Source organism: Anolis sagrei, chromosome 1, assembly GCF_037176765.1.
Source record: "Anolis sagrei isolate rAnoSag1 chromosome 1, rAnoSag1.mat, whole genome shotgun sequence".
Classification (NCBI taxonomy): domain Eukaryota; kingdom Metazoa; phylum Chordata; class Lepidosauria; order Squamata; family Dactyloidae; genus Anolis; species Anolis sagrei.
In genome coordinates, this window is record NC_090021.1 from 75,805,340 (window position 1) to 75,821,089 (window position 15,750).

At 37.1% G+C, this 15,750-nt stretch overlaps 1 protein-coding gene across 4 annotated transcripts in view; it reads right to left on the reverse strand.

Moving 5' to 3' along the window:
* UTRN (utrophin) overlaps positions 1–15,750 on the reverse strand; it is a 406,557-nt gene that overhangs the window by 101,294 nt on the left and 289,513 nt on the right. For all 4 annotated transcript variants that reach the window (XM_060753499.2, XM_060753500.2, XM_060753501.2 and 1 more), the window contains 3 exons: positions 13,503–13,632; positions 5,084–5,352; positions 2,572–2,718 (listed from right to left, as the gene is read on the reverse strand). In XM_060753499.2, the coding sequence (XP_060609482.2) occupies positions 2,572–2,718; positions 5,084–5,352; positions 13,503–13,632 (546 nt within the window). The remainder of the gene's footprint in view (positions 1–2,571; positions 2,719–5,083; positions 5,353–13,502; positions 13,633–15,750) is intronic.

The window sequence follows — 15,750 nt, forward strand, 5'->3', positions numbered from 1 at the left end:
AGTGCAGATTATATTGTCCATTTACATCTACCATCTTGTTTTTGATATTTGAATACAAGCGCCTAATGGTCTTTCTGTAAGCAATGCAAATCAGTAACAAATAAGGTTTTCACAGTGACTAATACTGTCCCTTGAAACGTGTGCTTCTCCCTCTCCTCTTTCCTTGTCTAAATGTCTGCAGTCAGCATGCCTCATTTTTAGTCTATTGATCTCACAGCTGCCTTTACAAGGAACCACTTTGGAGCATGCTGCTTTGCTGGTTGAAAGGATGGGCAGATATCCCCCTGGTTTACTAATTAAACTGCTCCTGCACATCCAGAGGGAGCCGGGCTGCTCAGTCAAATTTCCGTAAGGCATAAAAATCTCTGCAAGGCATTCCAGATACAAAATTACATTGCAAGAAACATACAGATGTCTCAGAAATGTTAGTAATTTCATCTCAAAGGACACACTACTTCTCAGCAGAGAACATCAAAACTCTGCAGGTAGCAGATGTCAAAGATAAAGGAGCATTTCCCCAGCTTTCACACAGTTTGCACTTTCATTTTTTCCTCTCTTGAGGTTGAAATTCGGCCTTGAGTCAGAAAAGGAAACAAACAGAACTAAGCTGAGGTGTACACAAAGCCTTTGGCAAGACTCCGAAGAAGGAATAATAATATAAGACTGTAATCTAGTTCAATGAATTCCCACTAAACTTTCTTCAAGACCAACTGTAGATTATTCAGACAAGGGTCTGAATAATCTACAAGGGTTTGAAATGTTTTGGGAGTGGCAGAGGAATCCATTTGACTCCATGCAAGCTCTGATATTATAGAAAAAGAGGGTACTCCAGGTTGCACTACATCCTGCTGTACCTTATGCTGAAAAGCAGAGATACTACCATTTTAAATTGTAAATTTTAATCTGCACTTCATCAATTGATTTTAACTTGTATTTTAACCCTGTATATCTTGCTATATGTTTTAATAGTGTTTTATCTCTTGTTTTAATGATGTTGTATCCTCCCTCGAGCCGCAGGTAGAGACGGGTAATAAATTCATTGTTATTGTTGTTGTTTTAGTTGTTTAACTTTTTCATAACTGTATCTAATGGCTAAAATGCAGCAACTAAGTGACATCAAGGTGTCATTGTAGATATCCAAAAATGGTCTGATCATGCTACTAAATGAGACTACACCAACCTCATGACAGACCCAGAACTTGACAGAAAGCAAACAATTCTGATTCCAGACTGGAAAAGCTTCTGCCTTCATTAGAAACTAAGGTTCACCCTTCCTTCTGACTACTTGCCTATATCATTCAACACAAGCCAGACCAGACACAGATGCATTTGGCATACAACAGAATAAGTGCAGGGTGAAAGGAAACAGTGGTAGTGTAAGTAGACTGGCTTTTACATTGTCCCGGTATGCTTAGAGACAGAGAGAGAAAGACAGGGGGTAGAGAGAGATAAATAAATAGCAACTGTTAATAATCATGATTTATGATGATATTCTAGAACATTACACTATATATATATGGAATATGTACATGCAGATATACTGTGAAACAAAACGGCAAAACAGAGGGTATCAGTCAAAAGAATGAAAATTGGATTTAGGGAGACGTTTCTTGTTCAGCAGTGGAGTGGAGCAGCAAAGGTGAATAATTCATATAATATTGCCCCTTTCTACTGGTGAAAAAATTCTCTTTCATTGCTTTTTGTTTTGTTTTTCTAAGGCAGCTAATTATGATAAGCAGACTGACAATTCCAGCTGCATTACATCTGTATTACAACTAGGTATTCTTAATGTAACATTCAGAATCGGCACCTGAGATTTAAGTTTTTCCCTGCTTCCCATCACTTTTACAGCTAGTAATTTTTAATAAAATATTAAGAATTGACAGATGTAATAAATGTGATAAAACAATAAAAAATTATTTAAAAAAAAAGAATTGACAGATGAGTTTTAATTTGATTATAACTGATACTCATTTATTTCCACCTTCCTCCCAATAATGGGTTTCATGGCAGCTTACAATTTACCTGGTTTCAAAAGAGCAATACAAAAGTTAAAAGAAAATTAAAGAATAAGAGTGTGGTAAAAACTACCAAAATACAGTAAATACACTAATTTGGCTTTTAAAACTCATATCCCCCTACTGAAAAGCCTGCCTTTTTTGTTCCCACCCAATATGAGACAAAGGTGGTAGGACAAAAAGAATGGCCACTCCAGAAGATCTTAAAGCTTGAATGGGATCATAAAATGATATATGATCCTTCAAACTACCCGGACCCAAGCCTTACAGGACTTCATAGGTCATCACCAGCATATTGGTTTATGACTTTCTCTTTTCATACCCTTTTCCATGTGAGTCAGATATTGTTTGGTTGCTTTAAACTCTAAGGGCAACCTCACTTTGATAGAGCTATATGTAAGCTTTTCTGGTACCTTTTCCAGATGAAAAGCTGGGTATAAAAAAGTCTTAGAGAACAAATCAAGCAATGAAAGACTGGTTCGTATTGCAAGAGAAAAGAAGCATCATATGAGCATATTTGCTAACTCCTAATCCACCATGAAGATGAGAATACCTGTAAAAGTTTCCAGCGCATATTGAGATCATCAAGTTGCCGTGATATCTTTAAGGATGGGTGGAGATCAAGTGGAGAGAGTTGACTGGATAAATCATTGACAGCTTTAACTTTTAAACTGATTGGTGCAATTTCTTCTCTAAATACCTAGAAACAGTAAATATACACTGGCTTCAATAAATTACCTTAATAAGCAGAGTCACCTCCTGTTATACACCATAACACAGGCAAGCACACTCATTCATTCTGGTTCTATCAAACTTTTTATTCAATGACCACATAACTGGCTAAGTGTTAAATGGTATTTACTGTAACATCTAAACATACAAGTTGCATGAAATACCACCCACAAATGCTGTAAGTTTTCTACTTAAGATTGATTTTTAAAAATTCAAATATAGTTTCCATACCTACAAAGAGTCACCAAAATGATGTAATGCAGAGAGGAAAATGAGTCAAATAAATCATAGAGTTTTTCATTTTCACCTGGAGCTTTTCTACACTGGCCCTAAATCCCAAATCCAACAAGAAATTACTCCTGGGAGTACAGGGTCTTCTAGTACACCATTCAGGGTAAAATCAGTTAACACAGTTTTATCCCATGTTATGAGAAATTGTTCAGTGCTCTGGGGTTATGGTGGAACTTTGGAGCAGTCCCGCACTTCATGATTGGTGTGGACAGCTGAACCAGCTCCAACCCAAACTGTGGAACTACTGTCTACACAGGACAGTACCACCATAACCCTTTTCCTGTGCCCCATGGCACAGGTAAAAGAGCTGGATTGGGCTTTTATCGCCTTCAGAAAACAACTAGGGAGCTCCAGAGAGATCCTGGTCATTATATGGGCATCTTTGCTAATATCTGCACATGCACCAGGCAATGTTCAGGAGTTCCCTGGAATTTCATGGCAGTCCAGCAGCGGCAAAAGGATACCACTGAGGTGAGGCAAGCTGACAGTCCAGTGGGGCCAAACCAGTTTCAGTCTCACTGGATGGTCTGGCCTCTGATCAGCTGCTACAGAACAGAAATGTGTAGTGTAACTGCCCCAGAGCCAGTACAGAGTATTGTTCCTCCAGACTGGCCTTGAATGTAAGTGATTCATGTAGATAAGCCCTAGGTGTCAAAATTCACTACAGTTCAATTTATCCAGCATCTTTTCTCAGTTGATGTACTACACTTTGCTTCCATAAATCACAAAAATTAGGAAGACTTTGGCTCATTAGCCAAAATCCTCAAAACTACTATAAATTTTCTACTTTTATTTGCTGATTGATTAGTCCAAATTTTCACTTTGACTTTGAGACCAAGATAATCCTCCAGAAATGCTCTTGTTTTTGACATGCTGAAAGCATCATAAGCTTATCTTTCCTTTATACAAATGTCATTACAATATGCCAACTACCTTTTTAATGCAGAAAGAAAAGGGCATTCATAGTAGTTTCCACAGCATTCTTCTATATTTATGTTAATATGGGGGAGTCCTTATATCACATTTAACTCAGTAACAGGGGAGATATAAATCAAGCAATGCAGGGTTATAAATCAATCCATTGAATTCACCATAGTTTCATTTTTATTTAAAAACAAGAATGACACATGGAGAGAGTGTAGTGTATTTGCGTGTAATGCTACATTACTCTGAAACATTCCAATTTATTATTTTCCATTTTATCTATAAAAGGACAGATAATAAGCTTTTAGTTCCAGTGCTAAAATACCCAATAACGTCAGAATTCGATCACAGTAAACTTTCTGCCTTAGGTTCTGTCGGCTATGATTTTGAGCTAGCATTACTATGATATATGAAAGCCTATGTTTGCATTGTGGAACATGTTGGAAGTTCAAAGACAAAGCAGATTTATTTTGCTTCTTCATGGTGAGGTATTCATTAGATTTTCTGGTACTGAAGGTCTGCAACTGCACATATATTCTACATTTCTATTCAACATCAAACAACAAAGGCCAAAAGATGTTGGGTGCAGCTTGCTTGAGAAATATAGGAATCTAGTTAAAATTATAAACTCTTAATACAAACATTAAGATCTTTACCCCATTACAGACCTGCCAAAATAACAATACTTTTGTCTTTCCTAAGCATCTGGAATGGTAAACCAATGTGGGTGGGTGGGTGGGTGGGGGGGGGGGTGAGACAAATGTACCCAGGGAGCAGCTTCACTACGTACCTTTAGTTTACCTGTTCGCCCTTGGACTCACGTCACACTCTCTCAACTCACCTTCTACCACCCTATGCCTCCTGCTCCCATAAGAATACTATTTCAATACATAACATGTTTTCAAATTATATTGTTAATGTGCACTTCTTCATGGTGAAGGACATGAAATATAACTGTTTTGTTTATTTTATTGACTCAGGTCTTTTGTTCTGGACAAAGGAATAGGAGGGAACACAAGCAATTATGATTTTACAAATGACTTTGCACTGATCGCATTTGAATTTCATAGATACATTAGTTGAATGCACATTATATTCAAAAGGAGATATGTGCTTACCGTTGTCTTATCAATGTGATCCTGGAATGAGTCAGTCAATGCTTCCCCAATAGGTTTCCAACCGTTCCTCACATTCTCTGCATCTCTCAAGTCAGCATCTAAGTCATCCATAGAACACTGCAAATCCTTCAACTTTTCTAGCGCCTTTTCTACTTGCTTCTGCCAACTGTTGGCACAAGAACTAAGGCTTTCCCACTTCTCTTTCACTTCCGCAGACTGCTTACGCATTGCTTTGGCAATCTTCTGTGCTTTTTCTTCAGGGGTCAACTCTGTAATGGAATTATTTTTATTAGTAGTATTATTGCACTTTTGAAAGAATAAGGATTTATGTAGAATTGAAAAGATACATTGCTCCTCACTTGCCCCTTTCAACAATACACATGTTGTCAGTTGTATCAAGCTGTGGTCTGAAACAGCTTTTCTTTGCTAGTGTTCATTGAGTAGACTCTCAATAGAAGATTAAATTCACAAGGGAAAAAACTGAAGGGCTTTTCATGAAGACTGTTCAAACGAGCAAGTGTTAGATTAAAACCCAACTGCTTTGATACATCAATGGGATCTAGACTAAATATATAGGGGAAATAGAAAGGAAATTTTTGGAGGTACTGCAAAGTGTGTTGCATGCTATTGTAACAATAATAACAGGAAAATATCTGTTTACTGCTGAAGCGGCTTGCCTGCCACCAATCAGAAAACAAGAGCATTAATGGAAGAAACATATTAAACAGTTGGGATGTTAATGCTGCTTGTCATATTAACTCCTAACAATAACAGACAAATTAAAACTATTAATCCATGCATATTTAACTCTGCTCACTAGAAATTTATAACACAAATACCAGAGATATAATTTGGCAGGCTCAGTAATGCTTGTCTTGAAAGAAAGTAAAGTTCAATGCTTCTTTTCTGCTTTGGCTGAGAGCAATTGGGGAAAGACATTCTAATTTTAACAAACTGACCATGAAAAAGAAAGAGATGGAGGCTAAAATCCTAAGTGTGTAGGGAACTTCATAAACAATGACCACTCCCCTCAAAATGGGCTTGTGCCCTTCTCTATGTCCTTGTTTTGAATTGAGCTTGAAAATGTCACTTTTTGGGACCTCAGACCTCAGAATCTCTTAACCTGATTGACAAAAGGCCAGGATATCTGGAAGATTCTAGGAATTGAAATCTCAAAAGGTAATATTTCTAAGATATGGTTCTGAATCCAAAGGACACCTCTTCAAAGCCAAGATGAAGGAGGAGATCTGCTTTGAATAGCTGAATAGATAAGGGGTGGGGGGAGAACAAAATATAAAATTCACAAAACAGTCATATTTTGCTTGAGCTAACTAAAAAACCAGAAAATATTGTACATCATGCAGGCTTTGGAAGGTCCACAGGATTGTTCATTAAGCAAAGAGGTTAGCAATGATAGTGGTAAAATGACAGCATTTGCTGCAGGTCTTAAGGTGTAACTTCTATTGCATCTTGCCTTAAGGTGTAACTTCTATTGCCATGCAAGATGGTAGGCTCTTCTATCTCAAATGGATTTCATGAACTTTCTGAATGTTTGAATAGAAGAGGAAAGGAAATTACGCACTGGCTCATAATGACCATGTCATAATGTTGGAGCCAGGCAGTGTCCTAAGGTGTGTAGACCTGCCCAAGATTTTCATTTCAATTTGATTTTATGTCTGTTTCCTTAATTTTTTTCCTGTTTTTAAGTAGATCTATCATTAGTACATATTAGACTGTTACTTTGGAATTTAATTTAGGGCTGAGCATAGTCTAAAAGGAAATAACCAAACACACAAAGCATGGGGATGTTACTATGTTGTCTACATCTTCTGGAATTCTCAAGCTAACATAGTCAATCCTATCCTGGCCAAGTCATTCTGGGATTTGTAGACATGGGATATGAAGCCCAAAAAGCAAAATTTCCAAGCACTAGGAGTGAAATGGAAAGAGGGCATGGATTTGACCCCGGGTATTAAGTTTTTTTATCTGCTGTAGTTTTCCGCAGTAGAGTAATTAAAAATAGGTTTCCTCAGATAATAAGAAATCATCTGAAGGGCAGAATTAATTTAGAGTTCTTCTGTCATGTTCTTCTCCCTTGAACATTTATAGATTTTGGTACACTTTTATATCAGCTGCATTCTTCTCTTCCTGTCTTTGTTTGAATTTTAAAAAAGAGAAAAATGCAGCTTATAAACTTTTAAAAGGCATTTACTTCAGAAACTGAAGCCAGACAGACATACCTTTATGGGCTATAAAGATGCTTGCAATCTATTTTTTTATGATATGACTACACCGTGCATATCAACATATCTGCCATTCTAATGTTCCAAAATGTTGGATGAGTAACCTATTAATTCCAGAAAAGTTGAAATTGTAACCATAGTTATCGTACTTGTACAGAGTGAAAATGCTTAATATAAAAATGCTCATTATGGAAGGTTTGCATTTTGTCTGGTCCTTTTGGATGACTTTTTGGAATAACAATTTGCCACAATCCATCATATTGTGAAAAAGCAGCACATACAAATTGTTTTTTTTTCCTCTTTATGTGATATAATTTTTGAAAAACAATACGGATTATATTTTCATGACCTCAAAAAGCTGGAAAAGGTTTCCGTTCATCAATTCATTTTTTTTATTGAAGAAGGTAACACACTAACTCATGTTCTAGTCAGAATGCAGAGGACTCTTATCTATCTGCACATTTCACTTTTAGTATTATTTAAATACTGTTAATATGAGTTAAAATGCCGTTTCAGACAGTAGATGCAAAGACTGGCATCCTATTCAGCAGTTATATCATGATGTGAACTTACAATATGTAACTACTGGAATTCATATGTACATTCGTGAAAAACTGAGCATGACCTCAAAGCCCACTTTTGCAGTCTAGTTGGTCCACTGAAAAATGATATCTTTAGCACACTCCTCTTGCTGGGGATAAACATAGTGGCAAAGAGGACCTTCTCACTGTCTGTTCTTAAGCACTCAGCCACTGGGAGAATTTTGAAGATCATTAATCAGCAGCTAAACTTCCAGTGGTTCAAATATCCTTCGGTCAGTGATGTCAAACTGAAAATATATATTATGGTGGAGTGAACTGTCAGCTGTAGCTCTGATGACACAGTTCTCTCTGCATAGTTACAATGATGAGGTAGTCAGGGCATTTAAAAGGGGGCAGGAAAGGTTAGGCAACAGAATGGAAGCAGTTTGAATTCTGGCCTTTAAGCTGTGTGATTAAAGCTGGAGCTTTTCAGTTGTTTGGGCTTCAGATTCCAACAGCTCAAGGCATCATAACCCACCTTGAGGCATTATTGGAAGAGTAAATCAGAATAAATAAGAACTTCAGAAAAGAGAAGGAGGCTTTAGTCCTTTCATTCCATTAAGTTGTAGCATTTAATTCTGGCAACTTTATTGTGGTTGCCTCAAATACATTTCTAACAGACCCATGTGCAGTCAGAAACCTGTGCTATCCTCTGAGGCCCATCAGCCAAATGTCCTGCAAAGGTAGATAGAATATCTTGAAATGTATTTGGTAATCAAGGAATAAAAGGCACCCACAGCCTTAGGACGTTTAATTGTCAGTTAAAGTTGGCCTGCCATATCTATGGACTCTGCATCTACGGATTCAACCAACCATGGTTTGGAAATGTTTTTTTAAATCCATAAAACATATTTTAATTTTGACATTTTATATAAGGGACATCATTTTACTACACCAGTGTATATAATGGGGCTTGAACATTTATAGACTTTGGTACCCATCCGGGGGGGGGGGGGGTACCCTGAAACTAAACAAAATGGATACAAAGTTAAATAATGGGTTGGCTTTCTTTTGAATCAGGATCTTTGATTGAATTTTTCCCCCCAGTAGAACTGGGAGAGTGGAGATTCACCTGCCCTCTGCTCTTAAAACCTGCTATAGATGGGGGAAACTCACACTTTTGGGAAATGAAAGGTGCTATCATGGGGATGAGAGAAGAATAAACTTTTCTCACACTAGAGCAGTGATTCCCAACCTTTGGTCATCCAGTTGTTTTGGATTCAACTTCCTGAAATTCCAGCCAACTTATCAGTTGTTAGGAATTGTGGGAGCTGAAGTCCAAAATACCATTGCCCTATAGGGTGTCCCCAAATGTGTGCTATTTAACATGTTTCCATGTTGATTTTTCTGTATAAAATAGTGCCTTAGATAAATACAAAATTCTGTTGATTTTTTATTATTATTTTACCAAATGATCAGGGCTTTAGGTATTTACCTATTGGGCATAAAGAACATGCGTATAAACACTCCCAGAGAATCAAAATAGCTTAAGGTGAGATTTGTAATAGTTTGATGTCTTGTATGGGTGTGTGCTTTTGCAATAATCATTCCCAATAAATTTGGTTATAAAGCTTTTAAAGCAGCCTTTGGAGATAAAACATGCTATAACAAATGCTGCCCTGTGGTGATGTGACCTCTGTTCTTTACACCTGAAATATGCAGCCATGCCAGATGTTGCCCAGCATAAATAAAGTACATGCATGTAAATCACTTCTAACATACATTTCTCTTATGATTTATTGTGCTTTTTGCACCTGTAATTAAAGAGCAGAGCAGATGGTGAATGCTTAATTTAGAAGGACATATCTATCAAAATAACCTTTGCTACTGAATAATTACTTGCTATTATCATGGGATTTTTCCAAGTGCCCATCAGCTTGTTTCTAAAACAATTCCCTCTTTTTAACAATTGAAGGTTCATAGGATTCTGGAAGATTGGGCTTTGGACACTGAAGAATTCTGGCAGTATTCTGCAATGTCAAATAGCAAGGAATTGAATTTTGAGAAGATGGAGAAAGAAGCATACTGTTGGTGAAAGAAATATTCACCATTTTTTCACCCTCAACAAGAAAGAAAGTCCAACAAATGGAGTTACTATTTCAAATCCTGCATTGGTTTTACCCATCCATTTCTCCATAATGAACAAAAGTCCTCTGTGCAAAACTAATAGCTTGTTATCTACCATGAAACTGAATTACAACTACAGGTAGCCCTCAAGTTACAAACATCTGACTTGCAAATGACTTGTAGTTACAAACAGGGCTTAGACAATAGGAAATAAAAGAAATCTATCCATCAGAAGGAAAATTCACTCTTGACAGTTATCATCATGGGGAAAAGAAGTCTCCACTGAAGTTTTCTCGCCAATCCTTGTTTCCAGAAAGAAGCCAAATTTTCCAAAATGCAGTTATCACAGGGACAGTAAGATAAAGAAAGGTAAATGGTACTACAGTCAGCCTTTGCTAGACACAAAACTCAATAAAAGCAGAAAACCCACAATTTTTAGTACTTCTATTCTTTTGATTGTGTGAATATGCCCCTAGGAATCTCTAGGTCCTCCAATATAACTAGAATGAGGAGTTCTCTCTAGGAAACTCTGAGTCCTCCTGCACAACTCTATTGTCATTTTTCACCAGAAGTTGACTATAGACTCACAATGAAGCACCTAGCAATTCCTAGATAAACCATATTAATAAAATGTGTGACTAATCAAATCTGCAAAAGTTAAACCCACAAATGTGGAGAGGTCATTGTATTTCAGAGCAAAGCTAAATGAGCATTCTGGTCTTCTTACAGTACTGTATCACTTCAGAGTATTGGGATATTTTATGTTAGCTTCCTCACAAATGGAACAGATGACTCCATATTTTCCAGAATAAAGTGATAAATTCTTAGAGGATCTTGCACCAGACATAGACAACAACAGAGGGGCGGAGGTCATTCTTGACTTCTCCAACCACTCAGGAAGACATTGGCACAGATAAGTTATGTCATATATTTTAAAAATTCCTTTTTGGTTCATTTTTAAGGAGTTGGAAAGGACAAGTCAATGTGGCAGGGCTTTGAGAACCTTGTGGGAAAAGCAGTCTCCACTCATAATCCAAGGGGCAAAGTTAAAAACAAACAACAAATGTATAAGCCACAATATGTCCTGATTTTTTTTTCAGATGGAGATAGAGATCACACCATTCCACAAACATATGTGGGACTTTATGGAATAAATAATATCAGAATTATGGCTGACATAGTCAGAATTTAGAAACCAAGTATTACAGAAATGATATGACAAATTTGCACAAAGGTTCAGATTTCTGCTTGGCTATGGAAACCCACTTGGTAATCTTGAACAACTCGGATTGTTTTGGGTTCAGGAGAAGGCAAAGACAACCCCCCTCAGAACAAGCCTTGCTAAGATTTGGATTGCAGTGCATGAAATATGAGGAAGTTGCTGATAGTTGGCTTCCATGTCAATGTTATGATGAATCCTCCCCAGATCTTGCTTGAGTTTTGAAAAAAGTTCCCAAGGAACTAAAAACTAGAACCAAAATAGATTGAAGTGCATACTAAAACATGGAGCAGATTCATGGGCAAGGGACCTACCAGCTGCCATGGAGGAGGGTAAATCTCCCCCTGCCTTGAGTCCCAAAGAAAATTCCATCCCTGAAGTTACTATGCTATACATACTTTACTTGTACAAAGAAAAACAAAGGCCAGATGTGTAGAAGTGAGAGAAATACTTACGAAAGGGTATGTTTTCAATTTTCAAGGCCTTCCGAATTAGATCCCATATGATTTTAATAAATATGATTAAGTTGGAAGAAGCCAGGTGTTAATTAGCTACTCAAAGTTTGCTTAAGTCTTTAAATGAAGCAATTTTCCACGGTATCACTCATGAACCTAATTCTCTCAGCTGATGAATGAATATAGCTGATTGCCATTTTCTTCTAATGCAATCATTTCAACAAATTTGAACTTGGAAAAATATTGTTCATAATAATTCTTTTAATTTAGATGAAAGCTGGATTACACATGGAACATCTCATCAAAGTTGCCTAATGTAGCATAGCATGTACATGACTGCTTGAAACAGCTGGGGACATGATCCGGTGAAACAGTCTAATATAAAGTAGTTTGGGGAAAATGTTTGTTTTAATCAGCAGGTATTCTTAATGTAAAGCCATAGCAGAAGCAAACCAAAGTTGCATGGACAACTGCCAAAATTAGATAAAAGGTAAATGTAGGTACTACACTAGTGAACACCCTGAAATCAAAATTGCTTCCAATTACTGGCAACATGGAGAAGCAGGCTAGGAAATGTCAGTCACGATATAAGATTATTTAACTTTTACATACAATGAAGTTATTTTTACAGATGCTGCAGTCCTAGGTAGGCAAGGATCACAGCAGTTATTTTGTCCTATTAGTTATTTTGTGCATTGATTCCAGTGGGTTAATTCATTATACCAATTCTTGACATATTTAAGATGGGATAAGTCTCTCAAAGAAATGAAGGCACTTAAAATTCTGTGGTTGACAGAGTCCCCAACAAACCCTAAGACACATCAGTTTCTAGTACAGAAATGATACTACTACATTGGAAGTCTTCTAGTGATAGATTCCCCTCTCCACCAGCAAAGAGGGAGATCTGCAGCAATTTCACTGAAAGCATAAGACTGATTAAACCAGTGCCACTCAAAGTGGTGGTGCATGGACCACTATCCATTCATGAGCCATCACCTGGCTTTCCTGAATTTCCAGGAAATAAAAGAACCATTGTAACCAACTGGCATAAATAAACAAATGCATACATAGGTGGGAAAAAATCTGTCTTGTACACCAGATAGCTTGAGGAACACCAGACTAAACTATTATTGGTACAATATTATGAATTTTATTAATATTAATCTACTTAATCTACTTTCCAGATTTTTTTCTTTTTATGCAATTCTCGCTAAAACAATGATTGCACTGGCTGTGCAAAGAGCACCTCTATAATGCTAGCAATGCTAAGAGCAAGCAAGAAAACAATTATCTTCATAACAGAATGCTGCCTGAGAAACACATTTTGGTAGAGCTTCTTAAATTGATTTTATGGTTTTTTTTCACCCCTTCAAAGACAACTCCCCTAAATCATATTAAGAATATGTGAATGATAAGATTTTGCAGTTCTAATTATATCACCATTATGAAAATCACAGAGAAATCCAATCTGCCAGAAAGAGCTGAGACACTAGCTCTTGAAGACATAATACGAAGACATTTCAAATACACATAAGCAACATTTATAAGACAGAAGACCTCCTAAACCTGGCTCATCTTTTCGACAATTTACAAGATGAAAATAGAAATTGCAGCCATCCAATTTTTATTTTTATTTACATAGTGCTTCTGTGGAGTTCCCAAATAGTATTTTTTTATATAGAAGCAAACAAATTTCATTGAACTTTCTTTTTTACTGCAAAGCAGTTTTATCAAAGAAATAATTCTTACATATTCAATAAAACAATTATTTTAATTGAAGAAGTTAAGCTTTTCATAAGCTTCTATTGTTCTAAAAATTACGTGTTATGAAATACATCATTACTGAAAACCGACCTGACTTTGAGTGTAAGCTTTTCCTTGGTTCTTCAGGTCCTTCGATTGGCTGATCTGCAAGGAAGACTCGGGCTTGGTCCACAGCATTTAGAATTGCTTGCTCTTTATCCTTCAGTTCACGCCTGAGGGCCTTTCCAAAGGAAAAGAAAAACATCAGGGTGCAACTTGTAGTCTAAGATTGTGGACAAAATTACGTACAAAAATTCTCTATTTCTATTCCCTTGAATGAACCAAGGAAAATATAAATTATACTAAAAGTTCAAGTTAATATGCAAACCATCTTCATCATGCCCTGGCCTCAGCAGTTGATGAAAAGTCATCTCCCCATTCCAACTGCCACTGACGTGTCATCAGAGGGAGGGAAAAATGGCCAGAAGCAACTCCACCATGTCTTGGCACTAGCAACTGAAGAAAAGCTTTTTTCCCCATCACCACTGCTACTGCTATGGCTCTGAGGGGGAGAAGAAGAGCCAGATACAGCTCCATCATGTTTTGGCCCCAGCAACTGAAGCAAAGACTCTTCCTCCATCACAACTGCCACTGCTATAGTCTTTGAGGGAGAAAAGAATAGATAGAATTTGCCAGGTATAGTCCCCTCTTCGATTGTCATTCCCTTTTCTTTGTGTGTCCAGTCTCATTCAATTGTAAATCTGAAGGTGAAGAACTGTGAAATTTGCAAGTAGATCTTGAAGCTATTTTGGCTGAAGAGAAGATTATAAATCTTTTAAGAAAACAAATATGTAAAACTAGTTCATTCGTTATTGTGAAAAATATAATATAAAACCATCAGTTTATTTAATTAAAATTTAGAGGAAGTGTATATATGAATCCAAAATAAGAGAATAATTATGAGTGCTCAGTCTTTGAGTAATTTTTGGTAAAGATCAAATTAAAGAAAGTACTGTCCATCTTGCTAGGCAGGGACTGAGGACTTCATCCCAAGGGGGACCTCCCATGCCATTTCACTAGCCTCCATGGTGAAATGGCAGGGGTGAGGGACGAGTATATCACCCCATGTGATGCTTCATCATGGCAATACTTCCCCATCACATGGGGGAAGCATTGCCAAAGCTGCACAGATCCATGCTGGCTCCATTGGAGCCAGAACAACACAGGTAGGCTTCCATGTTTGGAGAGAAGCTTCATAGGATGCTTCCACTTCAATTGTGGGTGCGGCTTCTACCAGAAGTCCAGCGACCAGGCCCGTAGCTTGGGGGGGGGGGTTAAGTGTTCACCAGCACCCCTCAAAATGTGTCAGGTTAAAAAACAAACCTGGCTTACTCATGAATTTGTTAACCAGTTAAAATTCATGAGTAAACCAGGTTTTTTTTTTTAACCTGACACATTTCGGGGGCGGGGAGAGTTTGAACCTTAAACCCTCTCTCTGGCTACAGGCCTGCCACGTAGTCTGAGACTATAAGGGACTATGGTCTTACCCAAGTTGCCGGACTCCTACTTTTATCAGCCTCAGCTATCATGTCCTATTGAAATGTGAGCTGTGACCCAGCAATAACAAGAAGGTAACAAGTCCCATTCAACCCCTGGGCTAAAAAAAGAATGATTCTTCAGTTGCCAAAGATTGGATGGCAGTTCAAGGGGGGGGGGGGGGGGGACTAAAGCCTGCTTTATTTTAATAAACCTTCCTTGTCTTTTCAACCTCAGTGGTTCATAAAGTAAAAAGTCTATATGATTCTGATATACCTAAGAGCCAAATAGTTATTCTCTACAAGAAAATGTATCTTTAACATGCATGGAAATATATTTCAGTAGGACTTCTCCCATAATGCATTTTCATCATTTTAAAAAGATAGCATTTGATTGAAAATCAGAACTATACAAATTAGATAAAAGTAAGGCACAAAACCTCCCAAAGCATGAAGATAGCTCTAAGAGTAATTTTTACTATTTCATTAGAAAATGATAACACACTTCAAAAACATATTTCACAGTACTATTTTGATTTGGGCACTATGCAATAGCTAATTTTCAGTGGAGGAAATTGTAAGAATATGCTTCATAGAACTTTATGAGTAAAGATCTAATGCATATTTCTTTAAATTTTATATGTGAACACATTTTCACACACTGCCTCAAGCTGGGCTCAAGTAGTTCTTTCCTTAGCATAACATCTCTGATTTCATTTTTGGTGGACCCAAACTATTCTCAGATCTAAAATGGAGGACATGTTTTCCTGTTCATTGTCCAGCTATTGGATATGCAGTTAAGTGTGTATGTATGTATGCATGTA